Raw genomic sequence first — 12,491 nt, forward strand, 5'->3', positions numbered from 1 at the left:
ATAAAAAAAAAAAATCCCCACATCAGATCTATGCAGAATACCAAAAGAAATATTCATACCAAGTTTGGTTCCAATTGGTCTGTTTGTTTCAGAGGAGATTTTTGAAAGAAATGACATTAAAAATTGGATAAAAAAAGCCAAAAAAGGGCAATAACTCCAACATGGCTTAACAGACTAAAACGAAATTTTTGACTACAAATAGATCTCATAGTCCCTCAGGAGAAGAGTTTTGAAAAATTATTAACGAAGATGAGACATATGTATGAATCGTCTCAACATTGCTTTTAACCAATGAGATGTTATAAACAATGCCACACAATTACACAACCAATCACCCCTTTGTATTTTGACCAATCAGCATCTGAGAACTGAATCTCAAAAGAGATAATAATATTTTTCACAAATCAGTCAGGAGATGTGAAAATTGATCATAGATTAGAGAACAAGGATTATACTGCCATAAATAAAATATACATAGAATAACATCATAGCACAGACACAGCAGGAATTTAGGATTTTTTTCATATCACAAGATATTCTAAATAACGTTAAGGAATTTCATTAATAAAATGAGAATAGGTATGGTGTATATGTCAAAAAGACAAAAACCCCATCGGAATGAAAATGTCAGTCCAAGGCCACCAATTGGTCTTCAATGAATGATGAGGAAATCCTCATTCCACAGGACAGGCTGCAGCTGGCCCAAAAACTTCATTCAAAAACTTCATTATAAACAGGAACTGTGAAAGAGTAAACTTTAAACATCATTCTGCCCAATAAAAGCTGAAATAAAAGACCACAATAAAATGGACAGCGTCAAAAGAGAAAGAAGACACTGTAATTACATTGTAACACCCTTTTCACCCATGGTTATATTCACCTGCATGGGACATCACAGAGAACACGGTCATACTGTACAAAGTCTTTTAAACCATCCTGCCAAAATAAATATTCATAGAAATAATATGCAGTTCTACTCTGAATTACATTATCTACCAGTATAAAATCCTACTTCTTTGATGTCTGACAAAATTTCAATTCTCTTTAAAATTTATCTTAAAAACATAAAATTAACATAGAATAGAAGTCACAAATTCTCCAGAATACATAATTAAAAGGTAAGATTTTTACAAGTTGGGTTACTGATTCATTTATACACCAATACTAATTATACAAATTTATTTTACTATACAATGACCCATAATGAAGACAATGACTTTTTTCAGTCTTATTGAGTCCCATCAATTTTATGCTTGTGATATCACAAGCACCAGCTGAAAGTACAAATATTTAAAGCCTGATAAATGAGTTTTACAATGTAGGACCAATACAGTCGGTAATTGGAAAAACTCACAAATTGAAAAAACTTGTAAAATTCACAATGCTCCTTTTATGTACATTCAAATAAGTAAAATTATCGCTTAACCATACATTAAAATACATAATTAACAAAACTACTTTTTATGATATGCTATTACAAAATAATTTCTGCAAGACTTACAAACAAACATTTTTTAGTGTGACCAAAATTCTAGTATTTTTCAATCAACAGATATTATTTATAGAGTCATCTGAGATCATAATACATGTACACCTGCATCACAACAGGATTAATTTAATTGTATATTGGAGTTTCAGCCCCAGATTGTTTACCAATAGTGAATTAAGTCACAGCCCGATGTAAACTTCTTGATACAGTATAATAACTGCTTGTTATGTCACAAGGAAGAATTACAACATTTGTCTCCATGTGCTTATCATATGTTTGTCTAGAACAAACACTGTACATAAATCATGTGAATAACATGTGTTTTAGAAACATTAGAAAAATATATATCGGAATTTTTCCTATGTATAGCATAAAATATTGGGTCTTGTTCGTCGTGTTTAAAACCATTTATTTTTCAAATGTTAGAGACAAAAATAAAGACTATACTGAATGTATAGAGTTTCCAAAAAGTTTTATATGGTTCTAATATTATTAAATAATTACCAGTATAAAAATATATTGATTAATACAATTACCATCCTATTAAAAATACTAAACTGACATAAAATTTAGTACTGAAAACATAAAACTCAATTTCCAAATATAAGTTTTCATATTTTATCATATCTTAAATTTAAAAATTACATATCTTCTTTCTGAATTGAAAATTTGTCTTTTCTTCACGAATTATAATGTAACTGAAAAACTCAATTTTAATAGCAAACAAACTGTCCAAGCTTATGTGTGTATTCAATTGGACATCAAATTCATTATTTTATCAAGTCATATTCACCCTTTGGACAATAATTCGAAATAAGAGTCTGACTGGCATGCTTGTACACCTGTCCCGGAACACATGTAATATAGTGGCAATATACAGGAAGTAGCTGACACGTTTGTGTAACATAAAGTATATAATTCTATACACAGGTTTAGTATAACACTTTAAGATTTCAGAACTATTAATTACAAGCATAATTTAGTTAAGATTTATAGACACCAAAAATCATGTTAACACTAATGGCTAAGATAAAGTAAAAGTTTAACATAAAGCAAAACAAAATGTTAGAATTTTTATGAGAGATTTAAAAGTAAAAAAAAAAAATCAAAACAGATTTAGAGAGCAGTTTTTATAACTATTTATGTATTACCATATTTGTCAACCTCGGAAACTTTATTTTAACAGATATAATTCCCTTCTGTCATCACTGAATGTATAAGAATAGCTCAAATAAATGACAGTCTCAATAAAAGGTAATAGTAGTTTACTGCATTTATTCGTAGTGTGGTAATCAGACATATTGCTTTTAAATTAAAGTCACATGACTCTTCAAGATTGTAAAAATTACAATTTAAAAATGCACTTTTGGCCAAATTTGGTATTTATAGCAAGAATGAATAAGTTTTCCTTGAAAAATAAAGTAAACTTAATGCATACTCAAAATTTGAAAAAAAAAAAAATAACTTATATTTTAATTCAGGTTTGAAATCAAAATAGCAGGTGTACAGTGGTATTAAATCATTACTACATAGCCACATTTAAATTCATTAGTGAAGAAGGAGTTGTGAATATAAATTAGGTACTCCTACCATCAGTTAGAATTATTATTAGTCCATGTTACTTACCCCAACTATGATATCAGTGATTTTCAAATAATGTAATGAAGTATATAATAGATTGCAATATTGGAACCATAAATATGACCAAAAAAATCTTGTGATGATGTCTATACTACTGGGCATTTTAGAGATGAAATTTTGAAAAAAAAATTGCATATTTCTCTTTGGGAATGGGACCGAAATTTGGACCCAAAATGAGATTAAGAAAATCACTGGATATCAGTTAAGGTACATGTAATACTGTCTAAACTCTAATGTTAGGCAAGGTACATGTAGTACTTGGCTAAACTCTGATGTTAGACAAGGTACATGTAGTACTCCCCCGAACTCTGATATCAGGGAAGGTACATGTACTACTCACCCCAACTCTGATATTAGGTAAGGTATATGTAGTACTCAACCAAACTTTGATATTAGGTAAGGTACATGTACTACTCACTACCACAATCTGGTATAAGGTAAGGTACATATAGTACTTACCCCAAATCTGATATTAGGTAAGGTACATGTACTCCTCACCCCAACTTTGATATTAGGTAAGGTACATGTAGTACTTACCCCAAATCTGATATTTGCTAAGGTACATGTACTTTTCACCCCAACTTTGATATTAGGTAAGGTACATGTAATACTCACAAATACTCACCTGAACTCTAATATTAGGTACGGTACATGTACTACTCACCCCAACTCTGATGTAGTACATACCCCACATCTGATATTAGGTAAGGTACATGTAATACTCACCCCAACTTTGATATTGGGTAAGGTAGTAGCATCATGATTGACTATTGCACAACATGGACTCTGTAACCTTTTGACCTGGTGAACCATTAAATAGCATCTTTTATTGTCTACATCATTAGCTATCACATATCCCTCTGTAAAATATAATATTGTCATAATGAAACACTGCAACATAAATGTAACTTAGTATGTTTATTTAAAAATTTATTGAATAGATATCTATTGTATTTTACAATTATTTTCACATAATGTCATAAAAATACTGAAATAATTATAATTATCCAAATATACAACTCTTAAAATCTGTGAATTGTTTTTGCTATGATTACTAGATATAGCAAGAATTTTATACAAATTACTTACCAGGCACTTTATCTCCCTCTGAGTGGAGGAGTTCTATCAGCTGAGCTGTCTTAGAACCTGGGGCGGCACACATATCCAAAATCTGTAATATATTAAAAGCATTATTCTGAAGAAAAACAAAATTGTACATGCAATATCATCTGATATAAATTCACTCAAATATTTATTGTTTCTGTAAATGTTAAGTCATCAATACTAATCTATCTTTAACTAAAAAACAGAATAAAATTTATGTAATGCAAAGTCAGCAGAAATTCACAAAAATGTGCATCTGTGATAGTACTCACAATAGCCAATTAGAGGAGGAGGAAAAAGGCAGAATAAAACTTCCTAGAAGGGTGTGACTAACCTTGTGGTGAGGTTTAACATCAAGAACTAATGGAGGTATCATAGAAACAGCTTCCTGTCTACTGATGTTACCCTAAAACATAACAATATGACACTACACTTAAAATACTCTCATCAAATTCCATTCAGATGTTTTAGAGGAGTTGTGGATTAGAAGATGGTCCCATTTGATCAGCAAATGACACACTAGAATATCCTAGTTTTTTATCACACGTCTTGCAGTGTCACACTATATTAATAAGTCTTTCAACAATTTGAAATTTTCCAGAAAACTTATCTTTTGTGTACACTAATACATAGAAATAATACAGCCTGTCTGTTTATTATACCCCCCCACTAGGTATAGAGAGATCATGCCCTCCATCCATTCGTCCATTCCTAATTCTATTTTTACATGTTCTTGATTGAAATTTGATAATCTTATCATATGATACAATTACACACCTCCTTTTTTTATTTTTCTATTTGAATGACTCTTAGGGTTTCTTGATGCAAAACATGGATTTTGAGATTAGTTGACCAGCGGGAAGGGATCATCTTCCAATCCACACAACTCCTCTAAAACAGCTGAATGGCTTTTAAAATATTCTTTTGAATTTAAAGAAAGTTAAATAGACTTATATCTTATTTAAAGCTAAGCTATCAGAAACTCTATTTTTGTAATGACAAATTGCAAATGGAGACACTTACACTTTCTGTTTCATTCAGAAGAAAATCTTTCAGGACTTGAAGTCCTTCTTGGTTTCTGATCTCACGTCTTGACAAATCTATCTGCCAAGCCATTTCACCTGGATACCTGTAAAACAAATTTTAATGTCTTGAAAAATCTATCAGTATTAGCCAAGCCATTTCACCTGGAATCCAATTAAACAAATTTATATGTCTAGAGATATCTTTTTGCCAAGCCATTTCACCTGGAATCCTAAAAATATATTTTAATGTCTTGCACGTCTATCTATCAAGCCATTTCACCTTGATACCTTTAAAACAAATTTTAATATCTAACATATCTATTTGCTTTTCTTTTTTTAACTTGGAAACCTGTAAAACAGTTTCTAATATCTCTTGTGATATTTAGTACATTGTATAGGGATTTTAGCTCCTGCATGTAGATTTTTTTTATAACAGATAAGGGTAACAACAAAATTACTGAACACTTATCCGATGCATAATCAAGTCAAGTCCAAAATAAATCTGAAAAAATAGATATTACACCACCTGAGCAGCTGGTACCGCAATGGTCCTGACTTTGCACAGGCACTTCAAATGAAACTGTAGATTAAATCTAGGTTGTACAGCACACTAAACTCCCTCTTTCATTGCGGTGTGAATATACTGGTGGTGATCGGGAAATCAGCAGTCACATCAGCACAAAGAACAATTTACAAAAAACAATCATTCCTCATTATTTTGGAAGAAACTGAATTTTCAACCAAGGATTAATATCTTAAAATAATTTGGTAAGAGACCTTTTGAGACACGTTTCATCATACCCCGATTCTGGAATCTCTTAAGCAGATATTTATGGCGTTTAAGGAAATCAGAGTAGTTAGTACTTGCTCTAGTGTAGCGAATCAATTGTGAAATATAAACACAAGATGCAGGAGATGAAGGTATATTGCTGCACAGCTAGAGAAAATTTATAATATTAAAATTAAAGATGTCTCTTTTATCATAAATATTAGTGCTGAGATGACCACTTTGTCAAATTCAAGATGCAGGTAAAACAAATGATGCAGAAAAAAGCTGTTTCCATTGTCTCCTTTAACTCAAGCTCTGGTGGATATATTGAAGGTAACCATTTACCAAAAGAAAAGTAAATAGATCATCAATTTATCTGTTAAAGGATTTATCATCTTTAATATTATTATTCTTTAGATCTTATTTTATCCTAGAGTCAGCTAAAGTTTCACAGATTATTGAAGTGGAATCCAGATTATTTTTTTTCTTTCCTTTTAGTGAGTAAACTTTTGTGTTTGTGTTTTGTCTGCTTTGCTGTTCTAGTCTTTGTCTGCTGATTATGATAATCCTGTTCCTTGTTCAAACCTTGCTTTTATCTTCCTGTTCCTAAAGACTTCAAGCAAATATTGTAATATATCTACATGAAAAATGTCCTTATATGAAAATATTATTTCTGAAGGAAATTATGTTACCTAGTTTCAATATACATATTTGTCAAATGGAATCCTAATTATTTTTTAGAGTGGTCACAGCTGAGAATAGGGTTCATAATTCTTGTTCTAGTTTCAGTTTCCCTTCCTGAATTTCCAATGTATAATGACCGATCTGTATTTAATTTGTTTACTTCTGGGAAATCGAAACACTGCATCACAATGCAAAATCTTCTATTTTATGCTTTCCTTGACAGTTTTATCGTGTAGAACTAGATATTTGTCATTTTTTATCAGTATTTTTATACAATAAAAGATATTTTGCTTTAAATATTGAACCAAATATGTTAATGATGAATCTCCATGCATCTGAATAGTTGACCAGGACCCATTCTCATGAAACCACGAAGTCCACATGACAAGACTTACATACCCTATTGGGGTCAATGTCAAAAGACAACGACACATAGAACAGTCTATGGATATCTTAAAATATTAAATCCTTTAAAGTCAAATCATAGTTGTTTTAACAAGTGCCAATTCCAGAAATGTTGTGTGGGACCAAGCACATGGTACACTCCTTGAAACGTTCACGTTTTCCCATTTTAGCGTTTGTGTATCTTTTATTGTGCGTTTACACATCGTTTTGCATTCATTTAAACACACAATAAACGCACGATAGAAGCATTCGTTTAAACGTTCGCTGGGAGCATTCGTTTAAACATATGATAGGGGCGTTCATTTAAATGCATGATAGAAGCGTTTGTTTATTTTTGTACATTGATTATTTCCTTGATTTAGCAGTCATTTTTATAATTTTTGCTATTATTAATTTATATAATTTCATTAATTTTATTTTCTATTTTTTCTGTCTTCATTATACATCAATATTATTATTTTTCGTCATTCGTCTATCGTGCATTTAAATGATAGGAGCGTTTGTTTAAGGGCACAATAGAAGCGTTCATCTATCGTGCGTTTGGTGAGCATTTAGCGTGCTTTTGGGTATCGTGCGTGCAGGAAACCTAAATGTCTCAAGGAGAGTACAAACAATCCATCCAGGTGTAGCTACACAAAAACAATCCATCCAGGTAAAGCTACACACAAACAATCCATCTAGGTGTAGCTACACACAAACAATACATCCAGGTAGAGCTACACACAAACAATCCATCCAGGTGAAGCTACACACAAACAATCCATCCAGGTGAAGCTTCACAAAAACAATCCATCCAGGTGAAGCTTCACAAAAACAATCCATCCAGGTGTTGCTATACACAAACAATCCATCCAGGTGTAGCTACACACAAACAATTCATCCAGGTGTAGCTACACACAAACGGTTCATTACAATTTCAAATCATTCTCACGAATGGTTGCAGAAATTTTTATGACAAAATCTTTTAAAATTCTATTATAAAACTTTGCATTAAAAATTTATAAAACAAAAAAATATAAGCAACAGAATAGTCCAGCATACAGAAAGTAGATGTGCAACAAAAGTCATAAAGATTACCATGGTATACAGTGAACAGTCAGTATGAGCGAGTACCTACTATGGTATACTGTTAACAGTATATATGAGTAAGTACCTACCACTGTACATATGAGTGAGTACGTACCATGGAATACTGTGAACAGTACATATGAGTAAGTACCTACTAATGTATATATGAGTCAGTACCTACTATGGTATACTTTGAACAGTCAGTATAAGTGAGTACCTACCATGGTATACTTTGAAGTCAGTATGCTTGGGTACCTACCATGGTACATGTATACTGTAAACAGTAAGTATGGGTGAGTACCTACCATGGTATACTATGAACAGGACAACTGTCATTGGACACCAATTTACTGATGTATTCATTCTTTATAATCTTTAACATTTCCTTGGCTTCCCTGTAAACATACATGTATTTATTTGTTGTTTCTAGTTTTATAGCCAATTTTTTTTTTATCAATACTCATCAGAGAGTGATTAACTACTATATGATCACATGATTGATTAACATTTTAATGATAACTATTTTTTGTAATCTTTGGTTGTAGTTTTAAATAATAAGCCTCATTAGTAGAATGGTGCATAAAGATCTCAAATCACTAGTTACCATAAATAACATGTATGCTGTAAGAACAAATAGTTGTGACATTTTTGAGTGTAAAAGTCTGAGAATAAAAGAACAGCGTTCCAATGTCTCCCATGAAATAAAAAATGTGGAAAACTTTCACTGAAATTTTCTAAGTCCAAGGGCCGTAACTTCTGTAAAAAACATACAACCGTAACCAAAATAAAAGTTAATCTTTAACTTCTAATAGGAAGACTACATACAAAATAAAAAATCAATTGGTAAAAGTATTACAAAAAAAGTGTGTAAAACAGTCAATTCACTGAAATCTTCTGAGTCTAAGGGCCATAACTTCCATAAAAATCATTCAACTGTAACCAAAGTCGAACTTAATCTGTAACTCTTCATAAGATTTGGCCACATACCAAAAACAAACTTATTTGGTAAAAGCATGAAAAAAAGTGTGGAAAATGCTGATGGACGTACAGACAGAGGAAGAGACAGACACATCGCTGGGGACAATAAAGTTATTCTACATTCTACATTCTAAATTTATTACCATACATTAAATAAATAATCACTAATGATATGTACCCTCTAAACCCTGTAATTCTAAATGTTGTTGGTAATGGTTGTCTTAGTGCCTCCAAGAAATCCTCCCATTCAGATTCTGGGATCAGTCCTTGCTCCTGAAATACATATGGCTTTCCCCATAACTAGTCCAATACATGTAGAAATACTATGAAGAAACCATTGTAATCACATTGATAATCCTGGTAATTACGATAACATCAATGTAATGTTTTTACAAGCAATATAAACAATGTATTATTTGAATTTGGAATTATTTTGGAATTTAGAAAATGACAAAAAAAATAATTTGTAACACTAACCCTTACTAAGGAGGTTAGTCATGCCAGCATGGCTAATGGGTAAGGTTAGTTGAATTACAAAAAGCAAGAAAAATTAACTAACCCCCCTTAGTTATGATGGTATGACTAACCCCCTTAGTAGGGGTTAGTTATATAAATATTATTGATACTTATTTTCTAATCCAAAATAATCCCAAATCCAAATAATGCCTTGTTTATACAATATTTTATGAGCTGAAATCAAAATCATTCATCAAAACTCTATAATACAGTCTTAGTATTTGATATACCATTGGTACTACAGGAATACACCCTTTACTCTGCCAAAAGCAATTAACATGTCATATAAAAATGAACAAACTAAAACAAATGCCAAGTCAATCTACCTGTTTACAAAAAAAAATAGTTCAATGTCAGATAACATCTGGTCTCAGTCCAAGAAGTGAAATTGTTATAAAACTTTAAAAGTCAAAGAGCCATAAATTGGGTAAAAATCAGCAATGCAGTAAGAAACATACAAAACGTAAACTTTATCAGTGACTCATATACTAAACATTGGTTAAAATTGAAAGTCTCTTGGGGGGGGGGATGGCCTGCGAACATTTTGAAACTAAAAGCCCTGTCTGTCACAGGAGCCCCCGCTTCATTTGTTAGTAGTGATTTTTTTGTTAGTTAATCAAATGTATCTGTAAGACACTAATGATCCCCCGCTCACTAGATTTGCCAAATAAAGAACATGTTTATTTTTGTATCAAGACATGGTCTGCAGATTCAGAAAGGTTATGTACTGTTGGTTGATGCAGTAAATATTTGGTATGTTAGGCTAAGCAATGTAAAAATACTTGCGATGAGAAAAAGAGGATGATGGACGAACTGACAGGCACATAAAAAATGTTAATTCCCCCAATAACAAATACGGAACTTTGTTGCTTGGGGTATATTTCTGACAAAAACTAAAAAGTCCAACTATCACCCAGTTCTGTAATATTTCACAAAAATCAAGATCCTATGACCTTGCAAACCAACATTATGTGTAGAAAAATCCTGCAAAAAATATTTTAGATGTAGTTCAAAAACTATACGAGGAGATAGTCGGACAAGCCAGGATCCATATATTTCTGAGTAAAATGACTAAGTGTAACTACATGTATCACCAATTTCCGTAATATTTCAGAAAAATAAAAATCCATTGACCCTCCACATCTTCATCATGTGTACAAATATCCTGTAAAATATTTTAGATGTAGTTCAAAAACTATATGAGGAGATAGTCGGACAAGCCAGGATCCATATATTTCTGAGTAAAATGACTAAGTGTAACTACATGTATCACCAATTTCCGTAATATTTCAGGAAAATAAAAATCCTTTGACCCTGCACATCTTCATCATGTGTACAAATATCCTGTAAAATATTTTAGATGTAGTTCAAAAACTGTACGAGGAGATAGCCGGACAAGCCAGGATCCATATATTTCTGAGTAAAATGACTAAGTGTAACTATCACTAATTTCTGAAATACTTAACAAAAATCAAAATCCTTTGGCCTACACACCTTCATCCTGTGTAGATAAAGTTAATACCGTATGGCAGGTTATTTTGGCTGGTGTAAAATTTGGTGATATCGAGGCAGAAATATATACCCAATATTTTAGCGTTTCTTATTTTGGGGATGGGAATTGGTGCACTATATATATATATTTTAGCCCAGAGTAAATATTTGGCAAAAAATTATTTTTGTTATTTTCAGACAGACCACTAAAATAGGCCAAAACTAGCCCCCCTCCCCCACAAAAATTATCTGCTCTACAGTGTCATAATTTATTAACCAGATAGATCTAATATTTACCAAGGCCACCGACTGAGGTGATTATACATCTCGAGGTTTGATAAATCATGATATAAACTGAAATTCCAAGTTATCAATTGTTTAATAATTCAACTAATAAGTTCCAACATGTTCATCTAACAAGCCCATCCAAGCCTTTCTGAATAAAACAGACATGCTCAAAATTGAAACTCAAAGTAAGCATTTGTGACATTCTTCATTTACCATAACAAGTGAAATTTTGATATATGAAAGTTATTATTATGTTCCAACTGTTTTTTGGCACTCTCAGGGGATGCTCTGGCTTACAAAATTCTGTCGCCAGAAAAATCGCCAGCTGACAATTTTTGTAGCCAAATTTCAGAAATTAGAGCAAACTTAGGTGCCAAAAAATATGACAGTAAGTTCACTGATGGGTAATTTTTGTCCATTCAACAAAATAACCTTCATTCATGACATACATGTACCCCAGATTCACTCTTGATGATTGTATAAAGCAGGTATTTAGCTCTAGTCTTAGTCAGGACCTAAACCATTAGTCACATCATATAGTAACTACTCAAGAAATAGGTGTTTTATTTTTTAGAGTATCCAAATAATCCATGATTTAAAAACATGTAGATCTCTGTGGTCTTATTAAATGTAAACAATAATCTTGATTTTTCTTAAAGAATATCATTTGATGTTTTATTTATAAATTTTCACCAATCAAAATTCTCTTTATTCACAGGATCTAAAATGCAAACTATCAGGACCCATTAGTTTGTCCCGTTTGTTTGTTTTCACTTATTTGTAATGCTCCTCTTTGATATCTGAATACATGTATATTATGACTTAATTTTGATCCAGTATATGCCTTAACAGTATTTCCTTAAGTTAGATTTGGGGAATTCCCTTTATATTTGTTTTTACTGATTTTCCTGCCAAAAAATTGCATGGCCTTTAGAACAAACAGCATACATTTACTTTTATCAATTCTTGCATTTCAAAGTGTTTTAGACACTTCCTGATGGGATAATCATTGTTCACTGGATTTAAAATATTG

At 31.7% G+C, this 12,491-nt stretch overlaps 1 protein-coding gene across 4 annotated transcripts in view; it reads right to left on the reverse strand.

The window, feature by feature from the left end:
• The window catches only part of LOC148615495 (RNA cytosine C(5)-methyltransferase NSUN2-like), a 56,933-nt gene that overhangs the window by 27,854 nt on the left and 16,588 nt on the right, over nt 1-12,491 (reverse strand). For all 4 annotated transcript variants that reach the window (XR_015921996.1, XM_088581741.1, XM_088581742.1 and 1 more), the window contains exons 3-9: nt 9,342-9,436; nt 8,491-8,580; nt 5,258-5,363; nt 4,569-4,640; nt 4,220-4,301; nt 3,857-3,990; nt 881-936 (exon numbers count right to left, since the gene is read on the reverse strand). Coding sequence is in view for 3 of the 4 variants with exons in the window: in XM_088581741.1 (XP_088437867.1) it covers nt 881-936; nt 3,857-3,990; nt 4,220-4,301; nt 4,569-4,640; nt 5,258-5,363; nt 8,491-8,580; nt 9,342-9,436 (635 nt within the window). In the remaining variant the exon portion in view is untranslated. The remainder of the gene's footprint in view (nt 1-880; nt 937-3,856; nt 3,991-4,219; nt 4,302-4,568; nt 4,641-5,257; nt 5,364-8,490; nt 8,581-9,341; nt 9,437-12,491) is intronic.

Source organism: Perna viridis, chromosome 5, assembly GCF_037379345.1.
Source record: "Perna viridis isolate PV_CMFRI_1.1 ecotype Kerala chromosome 5, ASM3737934v1, whole genome shotgun sequence".
In the NCBI taxonomy this organism is placed as follows: Eukaryota; Metazoa; Mollusca; class Bivalvia; order Mytilida; family Mytilidae; genus Perna; species Perna viridis.